The sequence below is a fragment of the Mustela lutreola genome, chromosome 2 (genome assembly GCF_030435805.1).
Source record: "Mustela lutreola isolate mMusLut2 chromosome 2, mMusLut2.pri, whole genome shotgun sequence".
Lineage (NCBI taxonomy): Eukaryota > Metazoa > Chordata > Mammalia > Carnivora > Mustelidae > Mustela > Mustela lutreola.
In genome coordinates this window covers 583,020-609,716 of record NC_081291.1, presented here as the reverse complement: position 1 = coordinate 609,716, position 26,697 = coordinate 583,020, and the positions used below count along the sequence as shown (strand labels likewise).

At 67.5% G+C, this 26,697-nt stretch overlaps 2 protein-coding genes across 6 annotated transcripts in view; one reads left to right on the top strand and one right to left on the bottom strand.

Moving 5' to 3' along the window:
* Positions 1–21,730, top strand: part of SBNO2 (strawberry notch homolog 2) — a 47,503-nt gene extending 25,773 nt beyond the window's left edge. Inside the window, exons 1-29 of one of the 4 annotated variants that reach the window (XM_059159187.1) lie at positions 1,190–1,351; positions 4,962–5,123; positions 7,370–7,453; positions 7,683–7,779; positions 8,173–8,327; positions 8,437–8,570; positions 8,657–8,747; positions 8,829–8,972; positions 10,923–11,040; positions 11,144–11,249; positions 11,605–11,758; positions 12,670–12,846; positions 13,397–13,494; positions 14,239–14,321; positions 15,392–15,583; positions 15,824–15,993; positions 16,546–16,677; positions 17,181–17,316; positions 17,406–17,518; positions 17,627–17,698; positions 17,790–17,898; positions 18,110–18,184; positions 18,290–18,433; positions 19,312–19,406; positions 19,492–19,581; positions 19,704–19,832; positions 19,990–20,066; positions 20,231–20,421; positions 20,511–21,730. In XM_059159187.1, coding sequence (XP_059015170.1) covers positions 1,205–1,351; positions 4,962–5,123; positions 7,370–7,453; positions 7,683–7,779; positions 8,173–8,327; positions 8,437–8,570; positions 8,657–8,747; positions 8,829–8,972; positions 10,923–11,040; positions 11,144–11,249; positions 11,605–11,758; positions 12,670–12,846; positions 13,397–13,494; positions 14,239–14,321; positions 15,392–15,583; positions 15,824–15,993; positions 16,546–16,677; positions 17,181–17,316; positions 17,406–17,518; positions 17,627–17,698; positions 17,790–17,898; positions 18,110–18,184; positions 18,290–18,433; positions 19,312–19,406; positions 19,492–19,581; positions 19,704–19,832; positions 19,990–20,066; positions 20,231–20,421; positions 20,511–20,998 — 3,963 coding nt within the window. In that variant the 5' untranslated portion in view covers positions 1,190–1,204 and the 3' untranslated portion in view covers positions 20,999–21,730. Of the gene's footprint in view, positions 1–1,189; positions 1,352–4,961; positions 5,124–7,369; positions 7,454–7,682; positions 7,780–8,172; positions 8,328–8,436; positions 8,571–8,656; positions 8,748–8,828; positions 8,973–10,922; positions 11,041–11,143; positions 11,250–11,604; positions 11,759–12,669; positions 12,847–13,396; positions 13,495–14,238; positions 14,322–15,391; positions 15,584–15,823; positions 15,994–16,545; positions 16,678–17,180; positions 17,317–17,405; positions 17,519–17,626; positions 17,699–17,789; positions 17,899–18,109; positions 18,185–18,286; positions 18,434–19,311; positions 19,407–19,491; positions 19,582–19,703; positions 19,833–19,989; positions 20,067–20,230; positions 20,422–20,510 lie in introns of those variants that run through there. The other 3 variants (XM_059159185.1, XM_059159184.1, XM_059159186.1) reach the window with 3 other exon arrangements.
* A 1,248-nt stretch (positions 21,731–22,978) lies between these two features.
* On the bottom strand, positions 22,979–25,359 carry GPX4 (glutathione peroxidase 4). 2 transcript variants are annotated; one of them, XM_059159198.1, is made up of 7 exons: positions 25,208–25,359; positions 24,197–24,291; positions 23,969–24,113; positions 23,711–23,862; positions 23,590–23,614; positions 23,303–23,362; positions 22,979–23,222 (listed from the first exon to the last, which is right to left on the bottom strand). In XM_059159198.1, exons 1-7 carry the CDS (start codon positions 25,289–25,291, stop codon positions 23,190–23,192), a joined length of 594 nt encoding a protein of 197 aa, XP_059015181.1. In that variant the 5' UTR covers positions 25,292–25,359; the 3' UTR covers positions 22,979–23,189. The 2 variants fall into 2 exon arrangements, with proteins under 2 accessions (XP_059015181.1, XP_059015180.1); XM_059159197.1 differs by lacking the exon at positions 25,208–25,359 and adding an exon at positions 24,583–24,828.
* Between the last annotated feature and the right edge of the window lie 1,338 nt (positions 25,360–26,697).

Here is a 26,697-nt window from a genome sequence, read left to right as displayed (position 1 = left end):
TGCACTTAGGGTTTGGTGGGACGTGTGTTTCCGTGTGTCTCGGCCACGTACGCAGCCGTGGACTCGCAGGGTCGTCGCGTGAGTCCGTGTGCAACTGTCCGAGCAGCTGCGGGACTGTTTCCGAAGAGACGGTCCTGCGTCATGTCCCCGCCAGCGACGTCCCTACGTCCTGGCCGGCACTTGTCACTGCGTGTTGGGGTCGGGCTGTCCAGGGGGCCGTGACGTGGCGTCTCCCCGGTTCTGGTTCGCATTTCCCTGCTCCCAACGGGGTGGGCGTCCTGCCGGCATCCTGCTGCTGGGACTTTCCCTTCTACAGCCCTGCTGGGGCCGGGACGGGGCGGGGGTTGCGGGCTCTGTGGTGCAGACCGGACAGGAATGCCATAGTGGCTCTGTGGGACTGGAGCCCGCGATCCCTTACAGTCCCCGACAAGGCCCACGGCCCAGGGTCCCCACCCCAGCCACAGCCCCACAGGTGCTCCTCACCCGAAAGCACGTGCAGGGAGCCCGGCCTAGCCACGCGGCTGCTGTGTCCCGTGGGACAGGGCACCGTGAGGTGCTCGTGCAAAGTCCCTGACCCACGGGGCGCTGCCCGCCAGCCCGGCCTGTGCCCTGCGACCTGTGTGGGGCTGAGGGTGTGGAGCCAGGCAGGGAGGGGAAGGAAGGGGGGTGGGGAGAGAGCCGTACCCTTGGCAAAGTTCCAAGAGAAGGAGCAGAGGAGGGGCCCCGGTTCCTGTGGGGAGGCCCCCCAGCTGGGGCCGTAGCATGACTAGAGGCCTCGGGGGTGCCCGGTGAGGCCTGGAGACAGGCTCCAAGGTGGCTGGGGAAAGCTGTGGGGGGGGCGTACAGGGGCGGGCTGGGCCTGCCTTTTGTCCCTGTGTCGTGGGGACTTGTGCCCCTCCCTGCCATGGGCACCCCAGGAGCAGGAGCAGGTCCCTGCCCGCCGGCCAGGGCAGTCTGCACCCGGAGTACCCGCGGGCTGGGGAAACCGAGGCACGGGCCTGGGGTGGGCGGGCGGCTGCCGGAGGGCGCGCCGGCCGGCGGGGTGCGCGCGGCTGGGGGGCAGCGCGGAGAGCTCTGTGGCCAGATTACGCCCAGTGCAGGAATTCTCGCTCTGCCCGTAATCGCCCTGACTTCCCAGGCAGCCATCATTTCCTGAAAGTCAGCCGCCTTAGGGGAAGTGGGCGCTGGCGGTGACTAACCCAACATGCAAATGCGGCCGGGCCGAGAGCGGCCCAGCGCCGTCGCGGTCCTGCGGGAGCCGCCTGCCGCCGTCCGGGGCGCCCTCCGCGGCCGTCGCCCCCTCGCCATGTCCCAGCTGCGCTTCTGGCTGCACTTCGCGGCCCTCAACAAGGTAACTGCGCGCGGCTCGCTCGCTCCCACCCGCCGGCAGGTCCCCCTCCCCTCCCCCGCCGCTGGAGCCCGGGCAGCCGGGACCCCGGAGAGCGCCCCATGGCGGCCGGCCCGACCCTGACTATCTCGGGGTGTCCTGGGCTGGAGCTGGCGGAGTGCGGTTTGAGGTGGGCTCCCAGCGGCCAGGTAGGAACGGCGCACTCCCTCCGTGCCTCCTCAGGATCCCCACGGGTCCCAGACGGGTTCCAGCCACTAACCCAGGGCTAGCAGGACAGACCCTGTCTCCACAAGGGCATTTCTGGGGTCCCGGTGGCGCTGAGCAGCTGCAGCTCCCCGAGGGAAGCCCCGGGTGAGGTCTGGGGTGGGGCCATCCTGTCCTGTGCCCCCATTCTGTCGGGGACACTGTTTGGCAAGTCTTCATCTAGTCCAGGGAGCCCCAAAATGCTGAGAGACAGTAACCATGGCAGGTGACCCTGTGACCTCCCTGGTCCCCCAGAACAGTCAGGGTGACCCCCCCATTCCCTCCCCACTGGGGGCTGTTGCTGACGGAGTAGGGTGGAGGCCTGGCGTCTCAGGAGGTACTTTGCTGGGGGTCCGTGGAGGGTGAGTTTGGGTTTGGGTCATCTTGGGGATCCGCTGGTGGCCGCTGGGCATCTGGTCCCGACCCAGGGGCTGGTGAGCTGCCCACCTGGGAGGGGTCAGCCCTCGCCTCATCCTGCCACCCTTGCTGGGCAGGGAGTACGGCCGGGAGGGACCCCGGTGCCCCACGTGAAGCCCTGCCTGCCTTGGACCCAAGAATTAAGCGGAGCGGCGCCCCGAAGTGGGCAGAACCCTCCCACTTTGCTAGTAGCCCTTCTTCCGGAGCAGTCGTGAGCGGAGTTCCCGCACAGGACAGAGCTCCCGGGGCCCCGCGTGGGCCCTCCGCTCACACTGCACGGCCGCGCAGTGACGGGTGGGCCCCGTCCCCTCCTTCAGCAGAGATCCTTGCTCTGTCCCCGGACCCCGTCCCGACCCCACGGGATTTCCGTTGTCCCTCGGCTTCGGACCCTCCGGGCCGGGACCCTGAGTCCACTGTTCCTCGTGTGGTGCCCTGGGAGGTCGCAGGAGGGCTGGCCGGGGGTCCTGCAGGACGTCCCCAGGCTGCGTTCGTCCCATCAGGGGTCCCTGCTGCTCACACGGCTCCTGCCTGTGGATGCTGGCCCTGTCTCCTGGCCTGCTGTGCTGGTCGGTCCACACCATCCTCGTGAGAAGGGGTCTCTCTGCGCCGCCCACGCAGGGGGGCCCACAAGCACCCACCTTCTGCCAGGTGCCATTCCTCTTCTTCAGCCCCGGTCAGGGCCCCTCCCCACCTGCGTGCACTCCTGCTGTGACTGCTTCACCTTCAGGAAGCAGGTCCACCCCTCGGGGCCTCCTGGGGCTGCCAGCCTGATGGCCTCAGGGGCACTTGTCACTGTGACCAGGCTTGCGGGTGATCTGTGGGAAGGAAAGAAGGAAAGAAGATGTGATTCCAGAAGGATTTTAGCAAAGACAGACGGCTGCCAGTACCCAGACCTCCCCTGGCAGCCCGCAGGGGTCCGTGCTCCATGCGGCCTCCGAGGACCAAGCACCCAGCTTCCATGGCCCAGCCTTCCCCCCCTCGGACCCCAGCTGCCCTGGAAGGTGGCAGAGTCCCCGGGAGGTCCTGGTGGGCAGAGAGCAGGCCTCACGGTCAGCAGGGCCAGACCTCCCATTGCCCACTCAGCACCACCCCCCCACCCTCTGGCCCCATGGGCGGCTGCTCTGACCTGTGCCGCCGCCGGGCATCCCAAGCAGTGTCGAGGTGTGCCTTTCCCACTCGGGGGTTGGTGTGGCTCTCCTGCCCCTGTCCCCATGCTGTGGACTTTTATACACCTTCCCAGGCCACTGCCTGCCTGTGCTGGTCCTGCCAGCCACTGTCTTGTCTCCTCGCCCGGGCTTGTCTAGGCTGTCGAGTCCTGCCAGGGTCTGCCTCCCCTGGGCCCAGGCTGGGTGCAGTGGTCCCTCTGGTTTCCTGTATGTCGTCGGCCACCTGGGTACCTGTCAAGGTGCCCAGCCTCACACCAGCTGACTTGGCCATGGGTGATCTTTCCTGTACAGACCCTGAGTCCTGGCCTGGCTGTGGGACCAGCTCCATTCAGGAGATAGACTCCCGCAAACCACAGCCCCTGCATCCGGCCACCGTCAGGGAGGCCTGGCCCCATGCCTGCCCACCCCTTCCCGAGGGGCCCCGCACAACAGGCCCCAGCCTGCTTGGTCCTCGGGGCTGTGTGTGCTCTGGTGTCCCGGCAGACCCTTAGGAAGCTGGGTGGTATGACCTGGAGGCCCCCACCACCGTCACCACCACCGAGGAACAGGGATCCCATTCCGACGCAGATGAATGGGAGGGAAGCCCTCGCAGGTGGAGTGCGGCAGGCCCCGGCACTGGCCGCAGCCCGGCACCTGTTCTCAGGGACCTGGGGGCTGCGAGGTCGCTGCCCTCCACCCCCAGAAGCCAGGTCACCTGTGTTCACGGGGCCTGAGCCCCGTGCAGCAGGACAGGCTCTAGGCCCACGTATTTCCTTCCTCTGCAGAGTCCGAGACCCCCCAGCCAGCCCTGCCTATCTTCCTTACCATGCCCCAGGGGCTAGTGTGCCGGCTCGTCAGTCTGGCTGGCCTGGCCCTCCAAGGGCCCTGATGGGCTAAGACATAATAAGGGGTGCCTGGGGACTCCTGGAGGGCAACTCTCTACTGCTCTCATGTAGCCCTGCCTCCCTCCCCATGAAGCGCCTGCACCTACTGACCTGAGTCAGCATGACCAGCCTCTAACGTGGAGGTTGGCCTGGGAGGGCCTGTGGAGGCTCCTTCCCCATGAGGAGTTGGCTGACCCCGGATCTAGGCCTGCAGGGGCTCAGGGAATCGGAAGGGGCTCCCCCCTCCCCAGCTTCAGGCCCCCAGGGGTCCCTGTCTATAACACGGGCCCCTACTGCCCTCTCCTGGTGGTCGGTGGCACGGACACCACCACTGAGGGGGACAGTCTCTAGGGGGTCTCCAGCTGGGGGCTCACTCCCTGCTGGTCCAGGAACCCTCAGGGCTGGTCGCCGAGTGTCCTGAGGGTACACACAGGCGCTCAGCGTCTGTGACCTGGGGGTGGGGAGGGGCAGCATGGGAACAACCTGGCATTGTCTTTCATATCTTTCACACTTAGGTTTCTGAACAGCGTGTAGCCTGTACAACAAACTCCCCCTCGAAGGTGTGGGGCTTTCTGTGTCCTGAAATCCGTGTGCCGGTGTGACATGCTCCCAGTGTCACCTAATTCCAGAATGTTGCATCTCCCCGAAGGCAACCCCGTCCCCATCTGTTGTCACTCCCCACCCCTCCCCGGCCCCCACGAGCCCCCGTTCCCGTCCATGGAGGAGCCTGGTCTGGAAGTGTCACACATGTGGACTCACACCCCGTGTGGCCTTCTGTGTCTGGTCCCTCCCTGTGCGTCGTGGGCTCGGGGTCTGTCCCTGGGGTCGCGTGTGGAGGCGCCTCTCCAGCTCACGGCAGGGGTGTGTCCATCCCGTCTGGGCCCCCCGACGCGCTGGCTGCCTCTCGTCCCCCCTGTCTTCCAGGATTCCGCGTACCTCGACGACCTTTCCAACGCCTCCATCTTCTCTTCGTCCGTGGACTCCCTCTCAGACATCGCGGACACACCGGACTTCCTGCCGGCCGACAGCCTCAGCCAGGTGCCCACCATCTGGGACGTGAGCACCGGCCCCGCCCCTCACGAGAAGGTGAGCTCAGCCCGAGAGGCCTCCGCGCAGGCCGCTGGCCCGGGGCCCCATCCAAGGCTGGGGGCAGCTCCGGGTTTCCCAGAGACACCAGTAAGGTCGCTGGTCAGGGGTCCTGGCGGTTTCCGCATGTCCGAGAATGCAGGGGTGCGGCATGGGGGAGGGGAGCTCCTGTACTGGGCTCCTTACCCCTCCTTCTGCGAAGGGTCCTGTCACAGCCAGCCATCGCCCTCACTGGCTCCGGTGGCTCCGTCTCGACGCCTCTCTCTGCTGGGCATACGGGGTTCACCGGGAGACCAGCCAGAGCCAGCTTCCAGCACCGCTTCTCCCTCTGGGGGTCCTAGGCGCTGTCCGGAGGCATTGTGGGGGGGGCGGGTGTTCCTGGCTTTGAGAAGGTGGGGACCCAGGAGCCAGAGGGCTGCGCTGGCGCCTGTGGAGCTCGTGCAAGACTCTGATGGGGGAGCATGGGTGACATCCGGCCAGATGGGAGGGGTCCCCAGTGTGCCAGGCCCAGACTCCAGCTCATTCCCGGACTGGGCAGAGGCACATCAGGGAGGAGGTGGGCCCCCGTCCGGCTCCCCTCCGGGGTTCGCTGCTGGAAGAGAAGCCCCTAGCTCTTCGGAGCTGGAACCGGGCTCAAGGGTCTGACAGGGAGCACTGGGGATGTGGGTGAGGGGTCGTGCCTCCAGGGGGGAGCAGCGTCTTCTGTCCCGAGCCCTGCCTGGTGGTCCACACTAGTGGACACGATGCCTGCCCAGCCGTCTGGTGCTCCCTCGGCGCCTCCCGGCCCCTCCCGGCCCCTCTGAGCCAGGGGACAGTGGATGGGTCAGCGCGACCTGGAGCCCAGTGTGGGGCTGGCAGAAGGGCAGGAAGAGCCCAGGGCGGCCTTGTGCGGTCCCTGCCCTCTACAGTCGTGGCGGGAGGCCCGGGCCGCCTTCCTGCATCTGGGCTGAAGGGCCTCCGACCAGCCCCTGGCTCCTGGGTGCAGAGCGTGAGGCAGAGGCCACTGGAAATGGTCAGCAGGAGGACAGCCGCCACCCGGTGCTTGGGGCCTGCTGCTTGCCCGCCTGGCGGGCGTCCTGCCTTAGCCTTCCAGGAACCCCGGGCCCGGGTTTTTTTTTTTTTTTTTTGCTTTTTTGGGGGTGTTAATTGGGTGTTTGTTTTTGTTAATTAAAAAAAGGGGGGGGCACCTGGGTGGCTCAGTGGGTTAAGCCGCTGCCTTCAGCTGGGGTCATGATCTTGGGGTCCTGGGATCGAGCCCCGCATCAGGCTCTCTGCTCAGTGGGGAGCCTGCTTCCCCCTCTCTTTGCCTGCCTCTCTGCCTACCTGTGATCTCTGTCTGTCAAATAAATAAATAAAAATCTTTAAAAAAAAAAAAGGGGGGGGGACGGGGCATAGAGTTTAGGTTTCCTGCTCCTGGTTTCGCCTTCCGTCTCATTTATTTTTCAAAAAAGCTTCGGCGCGTCTTTAACCTTCGCCAACAGCGGGAGTCCTAGGAATCAAGTGGGCTATCCCACACCCCACAGCTTGTCATCCCCCAGACAGGAAAGGACCGTCGAGCTCTGTGTGTGCTCAGGAGGGAGCCGCTGGCGTCCACAGTCATGGGTCAGGGCAGGGTGGGGTCCGGCAGGGGATGGGCCCTGGAAGGGACTTTTTCATTTCTGCTTGTTTCTCACGCTTGTGGCTTTGCGATGACCACACTACTTTCATGGTTTTTATTTTAAGGGAGGGTGTGTTTTAGAACTGTGCAGATCTGGTCGCGACCCTGCTGCGTCCACCCCGTGTGTCCGAGGACAGGTCACCCCCAGCAGCCTCAGTGTGATCGCTCCCTGAGGGCGGGCCGGTGGAGGGCTGGGTGGGACACGGTTCTCCAGGGTTCGGGTCTCCTGTCCTGGACCCTCTGGGCTCTGGTCCTCGTGTGCCCATGGCCGATGGGCTCCCCCCAGGCACCACCTTTGTCTACGAGGTTCTTGGTCGCCTGGGACCATGCTCAGGTGGTCAGTCTTCCCACGGCATGACTGTGGTCTGGGACACGGGACATGTCCTCCCTCTGCTGATCTGCATGATGGGGGTTGTGGCTTGTTGCTCGAGAGCCAGCTGCCAGGCAGCAGAAAGGAGGCAGGCAGCTGGCCATGGGCTGAGGGGCGTGAGGACAGTGTGAGAACCCGCTGGAGACCAGGCTAGGGGCCCATGGGGGGCGCCTCCTTCCCCGATCTCGCCTGCTGGCTCATGTCCACTCTCTGCTCTAGCTGCTCCTGCCCACTGGGCCATGGACAGGCCTTGAGGACCCTGTGTCCTCCCTTTCCAGCACCCCACTTCTTATCAGCTACCAGGTAAGCTGGGCCCCTCCCCAGTGCTGCCTGCCTCTCGTAGGGCCTGGGATGCTCGGGGGCATCTGTTTGGAAGCAGGGTCTCCCCATTGTATGGGTGGGGAGGCACCACACGGTGGGGGGAGTGTGTGTGCCCCATTCACTGGGCTGGCTGCCCCCTGGGGGAGGGAGGGCTGTGCCGGGCAGGACCGGCCCATGCAGCCGGGACCACAGCTCTAGCACTGACCTTCAGTCCCAGAGTCAGCCTGAGGAGGAAGACGAGGCAGAGGAGGATGAGGGGGAGGAGCTGGGCCACACAGAGACCTACGCCGACTACGTACCGTCCAAATGTGAGTGCGCTGCCCACTGCCAGCCCCCAGCCGGGCCCTGCCAGGCCTGCACAGCCCCAGCGGGCTCCAGCTGGAGGCAGGGCCAGTGGCCGGAGCTACGGGCTGGTTCCTGGGACTCTGCAACCTGGCTTTGGCTGTGGGCTGGCCTTGGGGGCAGTTCTGTAAACCCCACTTGGCTACCGTAGAGGGTCCCGTGAGAAGTGAGCCCCACCTTCCTCCCCGAGCAGGGATCTTTCCCCCATTCCTTTGTGCAAAACACTGGTGGGCCTCCTACCCCAGACCCCAGTCTACCCCTCTGCCTTCTGGGAGCAGCTCCCAGACGGCCCTGGACCCTGGCAGCCCACCCTAGACCCTGGCCACGCCCCTGATGTGCCCTTGGCCACGCCTCTCCAGCCAAGATCGGGAAGCAGCATCCGGATCGCGTGGTGGAGACCAGCACCCTGTCCAGTGTCCCACCGCCAGACATCACCTATACCCTTGCCCTGCCTGCTTCCGACAGCGGGGCCCTGTCTGCCCTACAGCTAGAAGCCATCACCTACGCCTGCCAGGTGATCTCGGGTCTCCCGCCTCACCAGCCGACGTTGTGTGTGGGGGGACCCTCCAGGCCCTGGGGAGGGGCAGCCCACCAGACCCTGACCGCCCTTCCTTGGCCCGCAGCAACACGAGGTCTTGCTCCCCAGCGGGCAGCGGGCCGGCTTCCTCATCGGCGACGGCGCGGGTGTGGGGAAGGGGCGCACGGTGGCCGGCATCATCCTGGAGAATTACCTGCGGGGCAGGAAGAAGTCCCTGTGGTGAGTGTGCTCCCCCCGAGGCCCAGGCCCAGGTGAGCAGGCGAGGAGGGAGGGGCACCGTGGCACCCACCAGCCGGCACTCCTAGGTTCAGCGTCTCCAATGATCTCAAGTATGATGCGGAGCGGGACCTGCGGGACATCGACGCACCGGGCATCGCGGTGCACGCGCTGAGCAAGGTGGGTGGGGTGGCCCCCTCCTCGGGTGGGGGTCCGGAGCGCCAGCGCGGCAGCGCCCCCACGCCCGCCCCTCTCTTCCAGATCAAGTACGGGGACAACACTACCTCAGAGGGCGTCCTCTTTGCCACCTACTCTGCCCTCATCGGGGAGAGCCAGGCCGGCGGGCAGCACCGCACGCGCATCCGCCAGATCCTGGAGTGGTGCGGGGAGGCCTTCGATGGAGTCGTATCCTGGCTCTGCTGTGGGCGCGGGGAGGTGCGTTAGGCGTGCTGGAGGGGCTGCGCCTGGAGGGGCGGGGTGGGAGGGGCGGGGTGGGAGGGAGCCTGGAGCCAGCGAGGGTTTGGGGCTGGAGGGGGCGGGGTCTAGAGAGAGAGGGGCGGAGGAGGGTTGGGCGGGGGAGCGAGAGGGTGGGGTCCGGAAGGGGGCAGGGGGAGGGGATCGGAGGGAGGGGTGGAGCTCTGGAATCCCGGGACCTCACCCCGGAAGCTAGAGGAGTTCCCGGCAGGAGGCTCGCGGTCACTGACCGCTGTTGTCCGCTGCGGTCTGGCCCGGCTGCCCGGCTCCGGCTAGCGGCACTTCCCACCGCCAGCGTGGGGGCGGGCCCCAAGGCCGGGAAGGTGCCCGCGGCTGTGGGAATGGGGCAGAGCGCGCCTCCTCCCCCTCTGCTTCCGCGGCTCCCCCTACTTTCGTCGGGGATCGGTGAGGGTGGACAGGCCAGGCTGGGGTCGCTAGAGGACAGCTGAGCTCCTGGGGCTTGGCGGGGGCCTCTGCTGACCCGTCTCTCCCTGTCGGTATCGGTAGGGGCTCCAGGCCCTTCCCGGCAGAAAGTGCAGGGACCGGAGAGGTTTGCAGCTTCCTCCTGTCTGGAGCGGGGAGAGGGGTGTTTTGTTCCTCCGGAACCAGCAGCAGCAGCAGCTTGTGGAAGGTCCAGGCAGGACTGTCCCGGGCCGGCCGCGTGTTAACTGCCAGCTGACCGCACTCGGGGGCCACCAGCACTCTGCCAGCGGACCCCCTCAGGCTCCCCAGTGAGGTGCCTGGTTTTCTGGGGATTTCTGCATTGGGGTCCACGGAGAGTCCTCTGGGCGTCATGCAGCAGGGGAACCTGCTGCCTGGTGCACATGGCTGTGTTGGCGCTGCTGGTGCTGCTCTGGGGCAGGGCCTGGCCCTCGCTGAAGGGTTCTGGGGGCACCTTCCTGTCCATGGTCCCCAGAGGTCGTTCCTTGGGTGCCTTGGCATGTGACTTTTCTCCTCCCTGCCTGACCCTGGGCACGTGTGCTCATCACTGCATGTCCTGCTGCTCTGTCCCGCCTCAGGGACATGGCGGTGGTCTCCAGCGTCCCTGTAGTAAACAGCCCCGAGGGACCCGCCAGTGGCCCCCTGAGAACCTCTCACTTTCCTTGGCCTGTTCTCAGAGCCGGGTGGCCAGCCCCCAGGCCTCCCAGCACCCTTGGGGAGTCCCTCTCACTCCTGGTCCAGCCACAGGTCAGAAGAGGGACACCAGCCCTCTGTGTCTTTCCGGTTTGTGTGCACACGTTCGTAGGGTTACTGTGGCCAGACCCTTGCTGTCCTCTAGAGCAGGGCCCACGGGCCGGAAGAAGGGACCTGAGGCCGCTCGCAGGGCCTGGGGCAGGCGACGGCATGTAGAGTGGCTGCACATCGCGCCTGCCCGAGGACCATGCGCTTGGCTCCACTGTCCCGCTTCTCGGTCCCGTGTCCACACATCCCTCGTGCCCTTGACACGCCGTAGGTACGCGTGTGTAGCTGCGCCCCTTCCTGTAGGATCGTGTCCGTGACCTGCACCCTCGCCTGGAAACTGCTCCCCCCACTCCTCTCCTCTTCTCTGGCCTGTTCGCTTAGGGCCCTCAGCCTGGGGGATGATGCAGAGAGCCAGCACCACCGCTCCCCGGCTCCCCTGGGGGAACGGCTGCCGCCGGGAGGCCCGCCCGGCTCACTCAGAGACCCTGTTGCTCTGTGCTCGCTCGTGCGCGCTCCTTAATGGCCTCACCAGGCCGGCGCCTGCGGCTCTGTTGCTGGGGGCCTCCAGGGGCCTCCAGGCGGTTTCCTCCTCGCCCTGATGGCCTCCAGGCACCTTTCTGAGCTTCCCCTGGGGCATCAGACCAGGGCCTGTGGGGCTGCCTGCCTTCCAGAACAGTCCTTAACCCCTGCCTGCCCCAGATCGTGTTCGATGAGTGCCACAAAGCCAAGAACGCCGGCTCCACGAAGATGGGCAAGGCCGTCCTGGACCTGCAGAACAGGCTGCCGCAGGCCAGGGTGGTCTATGCCAGCGCCACAGGTGGGCGTGGGGCTGCGTCTGCTCCTGGGGCCTTTCTGGGGCTGCGTCCCAGGCCCTGACCTGGCTAAGTTAGAGGAGCTGACGGGCGGCTCCCTTGCCCCAGGTGCCTCTGAACCCCGGAACATGATCTACATGAGCCGCCTGGGCATCTGGGGTGACGGCACGCCCTTCCGAACCTTCGAGGAGTTTCTGCATGCCATCGAGAAGAGGTGGGTGCCCGCCCCTGCCCGTGACAGGGGCTGCCAAGGGACCTGCAGAGGGCCTGCTGTCTGGCGAGCATCTCTACGTCCTGGCCTGCACGCGTCTGGCAAGCCGAGGGATCTCTTTCTTTCCCTGTCTCTGCTTCCCGTCACTCTGGGGGAAGGAACCCCGCCCTGCTTTCCCTGTCCCCCCGGCCCCCGTGGCTCAGGCAGGCCAGAGCGCGGGGCCTCTGCACGTGCTCCCTCCACTCCCTGTGCCGTGGCCCTCGCTCACCCTCAGCTCCTGCTCCCGGCCCCTCCCTGGGTCACTGTGGCTGAGCGGGACCCAGCGTAATCCGTCGGGTGGCTCTGTGCCTGTGCGCAGGGGCGTGGGCGCCATGGAGATTGTGGCCATGGATATGAAGGTCAGCGGCATGTACATCGCTCGGCAGCTCAGCTTCTCTGGTGTCACCTTCCGCATTGAGGAGATCCCCTTGTCCCCGGCCTTTGAGCGCGTCTACAACCGCGCAGCCCTGCTGGTAAGCCAGGCGACTGGGGGTCGCCGACGCTGGTGTGAACACGACTGCGTTTCCCCTCGGAATGAACGCTCCTCTCGCTGTCAGCGTCTGTCCTCAAAGGCACCACAGGCATTTTTCGGGTCACAGAAGGGAGGAGGCAGCTGGTCCGCCCATCTGGCCCCTGGCTGGAGACCAGCGTTGTGCTCGTGTGGGGGGCTCCTCTGTGGCCAGACTGATGGGGGCCTGTAACCAGGCCCCCAGCGGGCCTTCCCCCCGCGGTAGGAGCTCTTTCCTGGAGCCTGTGGCTGTCTCCGGCGCCCCGTCTCTGCCCGCGGCCGGGCCTCACTGCCGTTGCTGTTCTGGCGTGTGGCTGGGCTCCCGCGTTCTCGCCGGCAGTTCCCTACACGGACGAGCCCTGAGCCTCAGCCCCGAGAGTGACACTTACAACTCAGTTCAAACCAAAGGAGAGCCGTCTCCCTGTGCCCCGGCGGTCATTCTCGGCACTGGGCCCGCCCCCTCGGTGTCGGAAGCTCCCCTGTTGTGAAGGCTACAGTTGTCCCCAGCTGTGGGCCCGGGTCACTGGGACAGCAGTGCCCTGGGTGAGCCCTCCCACTCTGCAGTATCCCGGCCCCGGGGCTGCTGGCAGGCGGCGGTCACCGCAGATGTCCCCAGCCCTTTCTGAAAGACCGTCCAGGCCTTGTGCTGCCTGAGTGGGTCACCTTCCCTGTGGCCTCACCAGCCCCACACGTTTCGGTCCGTTAACGTTTCTTCCCGTTGCGGTGACACTGCCTCTGTGTCACTCAGCCACCCATGCCTGTATCCCTGGCCATGAATGCCCGCCAGTGAGGGCCGGGTGGCCCAAGGTGGGGGCCGGGGGCGGGGGCCGGGCAGCTGGCAGGCAGCGGTGGGCTCAGCCAGCTGTGTCATTGCAGTGGGCCGAGGCCCTGGGCGTGTTCCAGCAGGCGGCCGACTGGATCGGCCTGGAGTCTCGCAAATCCCTGTGGGGTCAGTTCTGGTCGGCCCATCAGCGCTTCTTCAAGTATCTGTGCGTCGCTGCCAAGGTGTCCCGGCTGGTGGGGCTGGCCCGGGAGGAGCTGGCCCGGGACAAGGTGAGCCAGGAGCCGCAGCGCTGGCCCTGTGGGGCTGCCCAGGCACTCTGCCCTGGTCTTCTCGAGAGCTTGGTGACCGCCTCGACCCCTGTGCCCTCATGCGGCTGGCTGAGCCTGTGAGCACGGGCTGTGGCACCGGCAATGTCGAGGCCCGGAAGGTTCTGGCCCTGCACAACCCCGCCCCCCTGAAGCAGGTGCCGTGCGTGGCCTTGCCTGTGGTTCTCTGTGTCCAGGCCGGCCTGGTGATTCCCTGGGAAGAACCGGGCAGGAGCCAGGGCAGAGAACAAGGGAGCGGGTCCCGGGGACTGAGGGCAGCTGTGCGCTGCCGTATGGGGTTTCCTAGGGCAGATCTTGGTGTGCTGGGGCTCTGGCTGCTGGCAGGACGGAAGTGGTGGAGAGAAACAGGCCGGCTCTGGGTTTCTGACTGCTGGGGGCTGGGCTTGGGAGCCTGGGGCTTCTCTGTGGGCCCCTCTGGGGCCATGCTCCAGGGACGGCTGGTGGGGGTCCCAGAGTCCGGCTCACCCTGCTCCTCCATCCCCACCCCCCCAAGTGTGTGGTCATCGGGTTGCAGTCCACGGGCGAGGCTCGGACCCGGGAGGTGCTGGACGAGAAGGATGGACAGCTCGACTGCTTTGTCTCCGCTGCTGAGTGAGTGGTGCTCACAGCCCCAAGGGCGGGTGGTAGAGTCACTGGGGGACAAGCCCCCCCGCCACGTGACAGCCCATGTGTTGTGACTGCAGCAGGGGGAGCCCGGGTGTGCATCTGCTCGGACACCAGCCCCAGCCCCCAGACACTGTGCTCCAGTTGTAAAACCAGAAAGATTAGCCACAGGTGACCCCAGGGCTCAGAGGTGCTGGCAGAGGGACTGGGGTTTCAGTGCGAGGCTTCCAAGTGCCCATCCCCCACTGGGAGCCTGGTGAGGTTTCAGGAACTGCGCAGATGTTTGGGTCCCCGAAGCAGCAGTTCTCTCTTCCCGGGGCTCCTGGGCCCAGCATCCCTCGGAGGTGGTCAGCCTGTGCAGGCAGAGCCCTGAGACCTTGATGGCTGGAAGGAAGGAGCCCTATGCAGGCCCCCGCCCCACACTCAGGCCTTCCCAGTAAAACTGCGCCCCTGCAGTCTGGGGCCCTCCACCCATCTCCCCGCCCCGCGCCCCCTCCCCCCCTGCACCCCCTCCCCCCCTGCACCCCCCCCGCACCCCCCCCTGCACCCCCCCCTGCACCCCCCCAATCCACACAGCTGCCTCCCTGCCCTGGCCTGCCCTGTCTGAACCCCAGACACTGGGTGCCCATCCCCCAGAGCTAGGCCCCGCAAGGGCTTCACGGTACTCCGACTCTCCCGTTGGACAGTACAACACCCCTTGTAGTGGGAATAAATTCTGCTTCTTGTTTTCAGGGGTGTCTTTCTGTCGCTAATTCAGAAGCACTTTCCTTCCACCAAAAGAAAGAGAGAGAGAGGAGCAGGCAGTAAGAGAAAACGTAAGCCTCGCCGCCCCCCGACCCCGACCCCGACCCACGCCCAGCCTGGCCTGTGGCCCTCCCGACCTGGCCCCTCCAAGCAGCCGCTCTCTCTGTCATTTGCTGCACAACCTGCGGGGGTCTGACTTGTGACGCCCACCCCGTCTGTCCACAGCAGGACAGATACCGGGACAGCTCAGTATAGCTTCCGAGAGAGAGAGAGAGAGAGAGAGAGAGAGAGATGTGGGGGAGAGGGAGAGAGCGGGAGAGAGGGAGAGGGAGCCGGACGGGCAGCTGCCTCCGGGCTGCACTGCGTGGCAAGGACACACACATCCCTGCAGGGCCCAGAAGCTCCGCGCAGCTGCCAGGTTAGCAAGAGACAAGAAGCCAGGGCTGCAGGCTGGCGTGCTTAGCTCGTCCTCGGGCAGCGCCTCCCGGTGGACTCCAACACCACCCTCAGACGGGTTTGGGGTGGGGGGCGTTTAGATGCTGGTACCCAGCCCCGTGTTCCCTTAGCGGAAGCCAGCCCGGCAGCTACGCTGTGCCGGCCGTGTGGGCTACGACGGGGCTACGACAGGAAGGTCCTCCTCCCAGTGGAGGCTGGGCATCAGCTCTTCCTGGGACATGAGGCTCAGAGAGGGCAAGCAGCCCACCTGAGGTCACAGAGCCAGACCAGGGGGCCCCAGCTCCCCTCACCTCCAGGACCAGCCTGGGGGGCACCCTGGACCGTGGCAGTGCACAGAAGGGGCCTGGACCACCATCCTCTTGGGCCTGGGACACGTTTTCTGGCCAGCCGGGCCAGGCTTGCCTCGTGGGGTCAGACGTGCGGCCTCCTCAGGCCCCAGTTCGGGATAAGCTGAAGAGTCAGGAGGGGTTGGGATGTGAAAGCTGCCCCTTGATGCCCTGCCCGGGCCCACGGCAGGACCCCAGACAGCAGCCCACGCTGGCCAGATGAGAGGCTCAGGCCGCTTGTGTCCCAGCACATGCGCCTGGCCCCAGCGGCCCCTTCTCGGTGTGCGGAATCGCGGGGAGCCGGGCCCCTCCAGAGAGGAGCAGGCCAGGCCTTGGTGAGCCTGGTTCTCGGTGTGCAGGGCGGCCGCGGGGCCGCGGAGCCAAGGCGCCCAGGCTGGTGTGCGAGGCGGCGGGCGTGATCCGCATCAGCGATGACAGCAGCACGGAGTCGGACGCCGGCCCAGACAGCGACTCCCACTCCTCCCCCGAGTCCGTGCTGGATGACGACGTGGTCATCCTGGACACCGTCGGGCTGCCAGCCGACGACCGTGGTGAGGCCCGCGGCCTGGCGTTTGCCACTTTCAAATGGGGGCGACAGGCTCGGAGAGCTGCCGGGGCTGCGCTGCTGGTCAGAGGCCGAGCGGGCTCGCGCCAGCCATTTGGGGAACAGAGGGCGCTGGATTCCAGCCCCTGCTGTGCCCCACCGCCTGGCGGATCCTTCGTCCACTGCCACGAGTGGGGTTATTGGCGGGGGGGCTGGCTGGTACCCCCCTGACCCTCTGGCCCCGCAGGGCCCCTGTGCCCCCTGCAGCGGGACCCTCACGGCCATGGCGTCCTGGAGCGCGTGGAGCAGCTGAAACAGGACCTGCTGGCCAAGGTGCGGGCGCTGGGCCGGGAGCTGCCCGTGAACACCCTGGATGAGCTCATCGACCAGCTCGGGGGCCCCGAGCGCGTGGCCGAGGTGAGCCCCACCTACACTCAGGCTCTGAGGCCCCTGGCGGTTACCCCACGTCTGCCCCCAGCACAGTGAGGTGGGCTTGGGGCGCGGGCACCCGAGCTGCAGCGTCCATCGTCCAGCCCACGAGGCTCGGGGTGCCCGTTGAGGACCCTTCTCGCTCAGCCACCAACGTCCGGCCCCTGCTCCCCAGCCCAGCCCTGTATCCCCTTCCCCACACACCCTTCTCTGCCCCTGGGCCTCTGGGGGCACTCTCAGGTCTGTCCCCTCCACCTGCACAACTGTACCCTTTTCCCGGGATGTCCTGGGGTGAAACCAAGGTCTGTTTTCGCCTCGGGCAGCCGTTTTACAGAGGAGACTTAAGGTGGGGTGAAACTCCCACGTCTGCCCCGTGGGCGGCTAGGGCCCGGGGCAGAGGCTGCGTCTGGCCCAGCGTCCGCAGCACCCCACAGCACACACTGAGGAGCTGCGGGTCACAGGTTGGGAGCAGGGAAACGCATGGACCAGCCCTTGCGTGGCCCCACCAGCTGACGGCTGTTCCCTCTCCCCCAACCCCAGATGACTGGCAGGAAGGGCCGCGTGGTGTCCAGGCCTGACGGGACGGTGGCCTTTGAGTCTCGGGCAGAGCAAGGCCTCTCCATCGACCACGTGAACCTCAGGGAGAAGGAGCGCTTCATGAGTGGGGAGAAGGTGGGGGCTGTGGAGACGGGGCCTCCGGGCCCAGGGAACGGGCTGTGTCCACAGGTGCTCCTAGGGTCCTCCTGGTGTCGGGGGGAACCTGTGAGGTCCCGGGGGCCCCAGGAGCTGCAGGGTTCCTGCAACCTCTGCTGGGTCCATGTGTACTGTGCACACGCGCGTGCGTGGCTGTGCGTGCGTGTGACTGTGTGTGCCTGAGCAGGGCCCCCATAGGTTTCCCTGGCCGTCCCAGCCTTCAGGCACTGTCACCTGTGCTGTCCCTGTCCGTGGCTTCTCTGAGGCCCACCCTTAAAACCCTGTGTGGAAAAGCTGCTGTGGGCAGGGCAGGTTCCACTCGGTCCGGGGACACCCAGGGGTGGCCCAGACCCCGCTCCCAGCCCACACGGGCTGCCCCAGGGGCACACATGTCAGGCCTCTGTGTGGGTCGCCCTGAACAAGCCCCAGCGGGCCAGGCAGGGGGCACAGGGCACAGACGTGTCCCATCCACATCCCGCCAGCTCGTGGCCATCATCTCCGAGGCCTCCAGCTCCGGCATCTCCCTCCAAGCCGATCGCCGTGTCCGGAACCAGCGGCGCCGGGTGCACATGACGCTGGAGCTGCCGTGGAGCGCCGACCGCGCCATCCAGCAGTTTGGTGAGTCGCCCCCCTGGCCCGGCCCGCCCCGCCCCACCCGGCCACACGCCCCTGACCGCTGGTCCCTGAGAGCCCTCCTCTGTCTTCAGGCCGGACCCACAGATCCAACCAGGTCTCTGCGCCCGAGTATGTCTTCCTCATCTCGGAGCTGGCCGGGGAGCGCAGGTTCGCCTCCATCGTCGCCAAGCGGCTCGAGAGCCTGGTGAGCGGGCGGGCGGGCTCCCCGAGGAAGGCCTGTGGCAGGACCCCGGGGTGGGGGCAGCGGGGGCGGCGCATGATGGTGCATGACGGCCTTCCCCTTCCCGGGCAGGGGGCTCTGACTCATGGGGACCGGCGCGCCACCGAGTCCCGTGACCTGAGCAAGTACAACTTCGAAAACAAGGTACCTGGGGAGGGCGGGGGACGACTGAGGGGTTCCTTGCCCAGATCCAGCCCCCGAGCCAGGCCCTCTGACCCCTCACCCTCCCACGCAGTACGGCACCCGGGCCCTCAGCTGTGTGCTCACCGCCGTCCTGAACCAGACTGAGAACAAGGTGCCGCTGCCCCAGGCCTATCCTGGAGGAGATGCCGCTTTTTTCCGGGGTGAGCTGCGGGAGATCGAGGGTCTCGGGTGGGGGGCAGCTTGGCCCTGAGCTGTTTGGGGCGCTGGGATTGGTAGACCAGATCTGTGCCCAAAGACTTCTCCCACCCTCGCTTACCAAGGGGGCGCCAGGGGCAGGGAAGACCCAGGGCCGGCTGGGGAGGGCCCGGGGCCAGGGAAGGCAGCACGCATTTGAGGCCCGGCCTTCCGCAGACATGAAGCAGGGCCTGCTGTCCGTCGGCATCGGGGGGCGCGAGTCTAGGTCCGGCTGTCTGGATGTGGAGAAGGGTGAGTCCTGTGCGCAGGCCCCCCAGCCCCAGAGGGAAGACCCCCCCCCCCCAGGCCAGGGCCCCTCCTGACGCGGTCTGAGCGCCCTCCCCGCCTGCCCAGCAGATTGCTCCATCACCAAGTTCCTGAACCGCATCCTGGGGCTGGAGGTGCACAAGCAGAACGCGCTCTTCCAGTACTTCTCGGACACCTTCGACCGCCTCATCGAGACGGACAAGAAGGAGGGCAAATACGACATGGGCATCCTGGGTGAGGGCCACAGCGGGGGCGGCCCGGCCACAGCCACAGCCACAGCCCCGGCCAGGCAGAGCAGGGAATGGCCCCGGCAGTCCCTGGCACCCCCTAGCACCTCGCCCCCACCATTCCACGGAGAGACCGGGCCGGCGGGGCCGGCGCAGTGGCAGCACGCCCCCGGGGGCCTTGGAGGAGCAGGACTGGGAGCAGCGTGGAGAGTCCCGGGAGGCGCTGAGCACTGTCCTGTACTTGGGGGGCCACAGGACCCGCTTCCCGGGTGTCCCGCAGGGACTGGAGCATTTTATTTAGATGTGAGGCATGTGTTGGCGTGCTCAGTGTGATGGTGGTAAGCCGGCACACGTGCTCTCCTCACCCCCGGGGCCAGGCCCTCACCGAGAACAACGGGCCTGTCTCTGACGTTCCACGCGGCCCTGGCGTTGAAAGCTCACGCTCCTGGAACGTGAATGGCTGTGGCCGTGTGCTGATAAAACTTTTGTAGACTCAGTGGCAGGTACAGTTTGCTGACTTTTACACCAGCCGTCCCCCACAGCCACGCAGAGCAGACTGTGTGGGGCCTCTAGTCCTACCGAGCGTGAGTGTCCAGCAGGACCCCAGGCCACCACTGGAGGGGCCACTTGCTATCCAGGGTGCCACGTGGGGTTGGGTCCAGGCCGTCTGTACTGGGGGAACCTGTCTTGTGCTCTGGCGGGCATCTCTGCGGTACCCCAGAACTTGGGACTGACAGCCCCCTAAAGCCCAGAGCCCGGAGCCTGCCCAGCCACACAGGGCCTCAGGCCATGCTGGGATCCTTGGGGCGCCCCCCCACGCCGTGTCGGGTGGGGGGACAGGCGGGAGGGGCTCAGCCGGCTGTCCTCTCCACGCTCTCTCTGCAGACCTGGCTCCAGGCATTGACGAGATCTATGAGGAGAGCCAGCAGGTGTTCCTGGCCCCTGGACACCCACAGGACGGGCAGGTGGTCTTCTACAAGGTGAGGGCACCCGTTGCCGCCCAGCACTCGGAGTGCGGTCCCCACCGTGGCTGCTCCGCCGCTCTGAGCCCATCTGCTCTTGCAGATCAGCGTGGACCGTGGCCTCAAGTGGGATGAGGTTTATGCCAGGTCGTTGGAGCTGACGGGCACCCATGACGGCTTCTACCTCTCGAAGGTGCGCGTCTGGGTGGCACACAGGTCCCCAGGGGCAGGATGGGGGCGGGGGGCGGGGGGCGGGGGGCGGGGGGCGGGTGATGGGGCGGGGCAGAGCGCGGCCTCACGCGCCCGCCTGCGCAGGTTCGCGGCAAGCCGAGCTGCCTCCTGGCCGAGCAGAACCGCGGGAAGCACTTCACGGTGTACAAACCCAACGTGGGGCGGCAGAGCCAGCTGGAGACGTACGACAGCCTGTGCCGGAAGTTCCGCCGGGTACGCGCGGGGCCGAGGGGCCGGGGTGCGGGCCGGGGCGCCCTGCACTGGGGGGCGCCCTGCACTGGGGGGCGCCCTGCACTGGGGGGCGCCCTGCACTGGGGGGCGCGCGGCCGGCCGGCCCGTGCTCGGGACTCACGAGGCGGCGGGCCCCCAGGTGACGGCGGAGGAGGCCAGGGAGCACTGGGAAAACAGCTACGCCTTCTCGCTGACGCACTGCAGCCACGCGGCCTGGTGAGGGCCAGGGCGGGGCCGGCCGGGCGCCCCTCCTCTCCTGGGCAGCCCGATGCTGAGGTTGGGGGCGGCGGGGCCCGGACCCCCCGGGCGGCGCGCGGTGGGAGGGTGCGCGGCGGCGCTCCGGGTCTGACCCCCGCCCCCGCCCCCGCCCCGCGGCGCAGGAACCGCCCCTGCCGCCTGGTGCAGGAGGGCAAGGACTGCACGCAGGGGCTGCGGCTGCGCCACCACTATATGCTGTGCGGGGCCCTGCTGCGCGTGTGGGGCCGCATCGCCGCCGTCATGGCCGACGTCACCAGCAGCAGCTACCTGCAGATCGTGCGCCTCAAGACCAAGGACAAGAAGAAGCAAGTCGGTGAGCGCACGGGCACGCCGGCGGGGGCGGGGGGTGCCGCGGCCGCGCTGCCCCTCCGTGCCCCTAAACCCGCCCCTCCCCTGTCCCAGGCATCAAGATCCCTGAGGGCTGCGTGCGCCGCGTGCTGCAGGAGCTGCAGCTCATGGACGCGGACGCGAAGCGCAAGAACGCGCGCAGCCGGGGCTTCCCCGCACCGCTGCCCGCCCTGCGCCCGCTCGCGCTCGCGCTGCCCTGCGGCCCGGGCGAGGTCCTGGACCTCACCTGCAGCCCGCCGGCGCAGGCCTTCCCGCCGCCCTCACCCTTTGCCTTCCCGCCGCCGCCCCCGGACCCCGCGCCAGCCCCCGGGGGCCTGCCGCTGGGCGCCCCGGACCCCGCGGCGGACCCCGCGGCCCTGGCGCACCAGGGCCGCGACATCAACTTCAAGGAGGTGTTGGAAGACATGCTGCGTTCCCTCAACGCGGGGCCGCCCACCGGTCCCTCCGGGCCGGCCGCAGGGGCCGCAGGGGCGCCTGGGGGGGGCGGCGGCCCCGAGCGGCAGAGCGTCATCCAGTTCGGCCCCCCCTTTCCAAACTCCTAGACCGGCGAGGCGACCGGCAGCGGGTGTCTTCTCTGCAATACTCAGCCGCGGCTACAGGGACTCTGTCTGGTCTCCCGCCCACGTGGGTGGTGCGGGGAGCGGGGAGGGCTGGGCTCCCCTGCTGACTGCCAGGAAGGGGGGGCTGCGGTGCCCCCCAACCTGTTCTGGAGGTCTCCACAGCAGTGCCTTCCCTGCGGGCGGCTGGGCGGACCCTTCCCGATGCTGCCCGCCCTTCCGGGCTCTCCGAGGCAGTGCAGGTCCCCACTCAGGATGACTCGGGGTCTGGACTCGGAGTCTAGGCTCTGGCAGGGCCCAGGGTAGGGGGCCCTCCCTCCCTCTGCCTCTGTCCTCCCCCCTCCCACCCACCAGGCCTAGGCAGGGGCTCCCCAACCCACCTCACCCCACCCACCTTACAGGGCCTGGTCTGACCGGAACCCCTGGAATCCACAAGACTGGGTGGCCCCAAGAGCTGAAAACTCAGGAAACCCCAGGTGCTCAGGGCCCTGCCTTCTCTGGGGGGCTCCATGGGACAGGCCCCCCCTATTAATATATGCAATTCTTCCCCACTCTCTTTGCTCCCTAAATTATTGCCCGGCCACCTCTCCCAGGCCCCAGAATCTGCCGTGGAGCTGGCGGTGTGGACGGGCCCCTTGGTTTCTATGTGTATTTATAATGAATTTCAAGTGTACATATGTAAAGAGATCTTTTTTAAATATACGTGCCTTTTCACGATTTCCCAGATTGTCATCTTCTCCTGCCCACAGAGACCGGGGCCCCGGCGGGGGTGGGGGGCTGGGGAGTTGGGAGAGGCCGCAGGTCTCTTCCAGGAGCATTTAGCGGATGCCAGTAGTGACCCCGTTCAGGGGCGGTGGACGTGGCTGTCACCTGTGGAGGGCACCCAGGGTGGGGGAGACCAGCCCACTCCTCTCCCAGACCCGTGTGAGGCCAGCGCCCAGCTGGAAGAGGCAGGTTCCCACCCCAAGAGGCCATTGTCTGCTGTCACTCTGTCACCAGCATGGCAGGCCAGCGGCTTCCAGACTAGCTGGGCCAGGCCTATGGTGTCTTGGTTGGGACGCTGGTCGCCTCCTGTGTGCTAGACACACAAACCCCACCGGGGACCGTCATGGGGGTACTCTGAGACCAGATCCTCTGATCACTGGTGTCCTCAGCTGTGGCCCCTGCTTTGGTTTTCTTCCCAGGGTTGTCTTGGGGGGGTGGAGTAGCCCCAGAGCCGGAAGGTCTCCAGCCAGAATGTGGGCAAATGAGCAGCCAGGAGACCCCAGGCGGAGCAGCTCAGGGTGCCTGGGGCTTTCCTCCACCTCATTATTCCAGTACTCCAGCCCCCTTCCTCTGCTACTGACCTTTACTGGACATAGTGGAAGAGGGGGTGAGGGGCAGTCTCGGCCACTCTCCAGCCGTGCCATTCCCCCAAACAGGGACAGGTCTCTGTCTGAGGAACCCTGTTAGCCCCAGGCCGTCCCCCACCCCTCCTGGGGCAGGAAGGCTGGAGACGATGCCCCCCTGCCAGGGCCAGATGAGGCCCTGAGGGCGGGCCTGGGTGCCCTGGCTGTGTCCAACAATGAGGCCAGTGTGCCCGGTGTGGCTCTGTGCCCAGACCGGCTTGGCCTGATGCTCGGCTCCAGGTACCTGGTTTCCCAGTGGGCAGAACCACAAGGCTCAGACCCTGCTGACCCTTCCCCTCTTGGCACTGGGAAGACTGGCCCCAAGCATGGCTCTAACAGCTGTCACCTAACAGGTTAACACCCTGGGTTACAGGAGTACCAGCCAGTAATTCCTATTACCTCCTGCCGGATCAGCTCTGCCGGCGCTTGGTGGGCGGGCCGCTCAGATTAGCACCGGGCAGTCTGCAGAGCCCGCGGTGCCCAGGAACTCAGAGGCCAGAACTTGCCCCTGAACCAGAAGGGGCCCGGGCAAAAGGCTTCCCTCCACCCTCTGCAGGGAGACAGCAGCACACGGCAAGCCAATGTGGATGTTTTATTCCCACAAGATAACCACGGGGGTGGGGGGACGCCAAGCCTCGAGCCAGGCCGAGGAACCTTCCTCCGGCGAGGGGTGCACGCCGGGTTCTCGGGTCTGCCCCACCAGCGGGCTGGTTTCCAGGCAGACCGTCATGGGTGCCGGGTGGAAGGCTCCGAGGGGCAGGGCTGTGGGGGGGCGCATACTTGTGGAGCTAGAGGTAGCAGGGCAAGTCCTTCTCGATTACCTGTGGGGGCAAAGGGGGGTCAGGAGTGGCCTCTCCCCTTGGCCCCCACCCCCACCGGGATCAGCAGAAAAGGCACCTACCAGGGGCTCTTCCATGGGACCGTACCGCTTCACCACACAGCCGTTCTTGTCAATGAGGAACTGCCCACAGAGACCCATGTCACCGCAGGGCCCCGGCCGGGTGGGGGGCCGGGGGGGGGGGGGGTGCTGCTGCCAGGGGCGCTGGGGGCAAGCAAGCAGCCCCCCACCTGCCACCCGGCTGGGGCCAGGGCACTGAGCTGCAGCTGAGTAGACAGGGGCCCTGGGGACAGGAGCTGGCCCTGGACGCGGTCCTGGCCGCCCACCCCCACCTCCCAGCCGCCTCTTACCTTGGTGAAATTCCACTTGATGGCACTAGGGAAGCAACGGGGAGTCATGAGGAATCCGGTGGCAACGCGGGAGGCCCGCCAGGCACCCCCATCCCGCCCCCCGCCCCAGCCTCCCACGCACTTTCCCAGGATGCCCCGGCCCTTGGGCTGGACTTTCATCCACTTCCACAGCGGGTGAGCGTCGTCCCCGTTCACACAGATCTTGCTGAACATATCGAACTTGACGTTGTAGCCGGCAGCGAACTCTTTGATCTCCGCGTTACTCCCTGGCTCCTGGGGCGAGCAGGGCCGTGGGGGTGAGCGAGGAGCAGTGCGTGCTCCCGCCGGCCCCCTCCCGCACACCGGGACGCGGGACACGGGGGCGGCGCCAGCCACGCACCTGCCTCCCGAACTGGTTGCAAGGGAAGGCGAGGATACGTAAACCGCACTCAGCGTATCGGGCGTGCAGGTCGACAAGCTGAGTGTAGTTTACGTCTGTTTTGCCTCATTGCGAGGCCACGTTGGTGACGATGCACACGAAGCCCCTGGTGGCGAGAGGGGGCAGTCAGGCCAGCTCGGCACCGCCAGCCTTTGCCTCGCCTCTCCCACGGGGCGCTCAGGGACCCACCGGTACTTGTCCAGGTTAACGGTGCGTCCGTCGATGTCCTTGGCGGAGAACTCGTGCATAGACTGAGCACAGCGCCAGTCGTCTCGGGACGCGCACTGCCAGGCAAGGAAGGCGCATGAGCGGCGTGGGGACCTCGGGGCGCACAGCCCGGAGACCCCTGCCACCTGGCTCACTCGCCGGCCTGGGGTGCGCGGAGGAAGGGCTCCCAGGCGGATCCGCGCCCAGAAAACCCAGGCCCCGGGGCAAGGAAAAACCGAGGACGACTCCTCCGCGAGGGAGCACGCCCTTTGCGCAGCAGCGCACACTGGAGAGAGGCCGCTGGGGCCCAGAGAGGGCTTGGGCCCGCGCCAGGTGCCCAGCGGTCGGGGTGGGGGACCCGCGCGCACCGGCTCTGGCCACTCCACACTACAGCCGCTATCCCAGGTCACGAGCTCCGCCTGCCCCGGGCTCTCCAGACGGGACTCCTCCCGCCGGGGGCGCGCCCTCCTGCGTCCGCCAGCCCTAGCCTTCCCCCGCCGGGGGACTCGGCGCCGCCGTCGCTGCTGCTGCCGCCGCCTGCCCGGCAACCGGCGGCGCTGCCCGCGGCGACCCGGGGAGCTGGCGGCCGCGCGGCCCATGCCCGGCCGCGCCTGTGCCCAGAGGCCCGCGCCGGGACACAAAAAGGCCGGTAGCCAGGGCGTCCGGCCGCCCGTCTGTGACGCCACCAAGCAGGCCCCGAGGCCGCGCCTGGTGGGGGAGGGGCGGGGTCGCCCCGCGGCGCGTGACCCGGGCCTTCCCGCCCACCGGGCGCCCTCCGCTCGCCGGGGCCCGGCCGGGGACGCCAGCGGCCGAGGGCGCCCAGCACCCCCACCCCACCGCGGCCTCGACGCCGCCGGCCTCGCGCTCCCCGCAGGCGCCCAAGGGGGGTCCCGGCCGCCCAAGCCCTGCTCCCGAACGGCCCCCGCCCGAGCCCGCCGCGGCCCCGCGCGTCCGCCCAACGGCCCCTCGGCCCGCTGCTGGCGCGGCGCTCACCATGGTGCTGGCCAGGCCGGACGCGGCCAGAGTCCCGCACAGCAGCGCCGGCTTCAGCAGGCGGCACAGGCGGCTGAGGTTCATCTCGGCGGCGGGGACGCCGGAGGCAGCGGCTCCTCCCCTCACCGAGCCCACCAATGGACGCGCGCCGGCGGGCCTCGCCTCCCCGCCCTGGGACACGCCCATCAGGGACCTCATTGGTCGGACGCGCGGGAAGGGCGGATCCGTGGTGACGAAAGCCAATGGGAGGCCGGGGAGGAGGGGCGGGCGGGGTCGGGGCTGGGGCCGGCCTGCGGCTCCGCGGCCGTGGGCGACTGCGCATGCTCGCCGGCGTGGGGGCGGTGGGGTCTACGCGGGCAGCGCGTCGGTGGGTTTGGGACGGTTATCCGGGTGGTTGACCGCAGCGCCGCGGGATGCCTGACAGCTGGAGATTTTACTGGAAGCCCGTGGGTGGGGGCTCGGGCTCGCAGAAAAACCGCTCCAGTTCTTTGGACACTGTTGGTTTTCCTTAAGAAGTTAATAAAGTCACGCGGGGTCGGACTCCGGTGTCGCCGCGGGGGCGCCTCGCTCGGCCCGTGGCCCCGAGAAGGCCGGCGGCCGCCCAGCGCCCGCCGTTAGAAGGGGCACGTGAGCCGGGGGCCACTCCCCTGGTGACCGTTAGCGGGCCCGGCGGCCACGAGGACGCGCAGGTGTGCGCGGGGCGGGCGCGCGCGGGCGGGAGGTGTCTGCGCCCCACGGGGCACGGCCGTCGGCGCCGGGAGCGGCAGGGCTCGACCTCTGCGCTTCTGACTTGTTGTTTTCTCCCCAGGTTCTGGCGTCTGGCCAGGGCGGTGCCATAAACAGACCCGCCCGCTCTTGGGAACCGAGTCAAGGAATTCCTCCGCGGGCCCTCCTGCCCCACGCCCCGCCGAGAGTGCACTCTGACCCGTGGCTGCAGAGGCCGCGGGGGCGGACTCTCTGGGTTTGGCTCCCTTGAAGCCAGTGACACTCCCTCCCTGCCTCCCACCCGGGCCTGCCCAAGTGCTGGCCGAGTTTGGGGGTGAAGGCAGCGGAATGGGGAAATCCATTCCAGGGTCCGCTTCCCCATTCCTTGTCTTGCCCAACCCTCCCGCCAGGGCTTCCTACTCCCCGCCACCCCAACCTGACGCCCACTTGTCAGCGTCACCTCTTGGAGGGGAGCCCCCATGGTCTCTGCTGGGCAGCCTCATTTCCCAAACAGCACCTGGCCCCCCCTCCTTCTGCCTCCCTGGAACCATGGGATGGGTGGCATGGCAGCACTGGTCTGAATCACTGGAACTGTGCTCAGGCCTTGCCAGGTTCTCTGGGGTCCCGGGGCCCACCTGCTCTCATGAGCCCTTTCTCCTCTCTCTTCCTAATGTCCACAGCCCCGTTGCTGTCTCCGCCCGCCACCCATACATCTTGGGGGACCACCCAGGCCAGCCCTCCTTGGGCCCAGGCTCCCCCTGGGATCCAGGTTCCAACAATCCTGC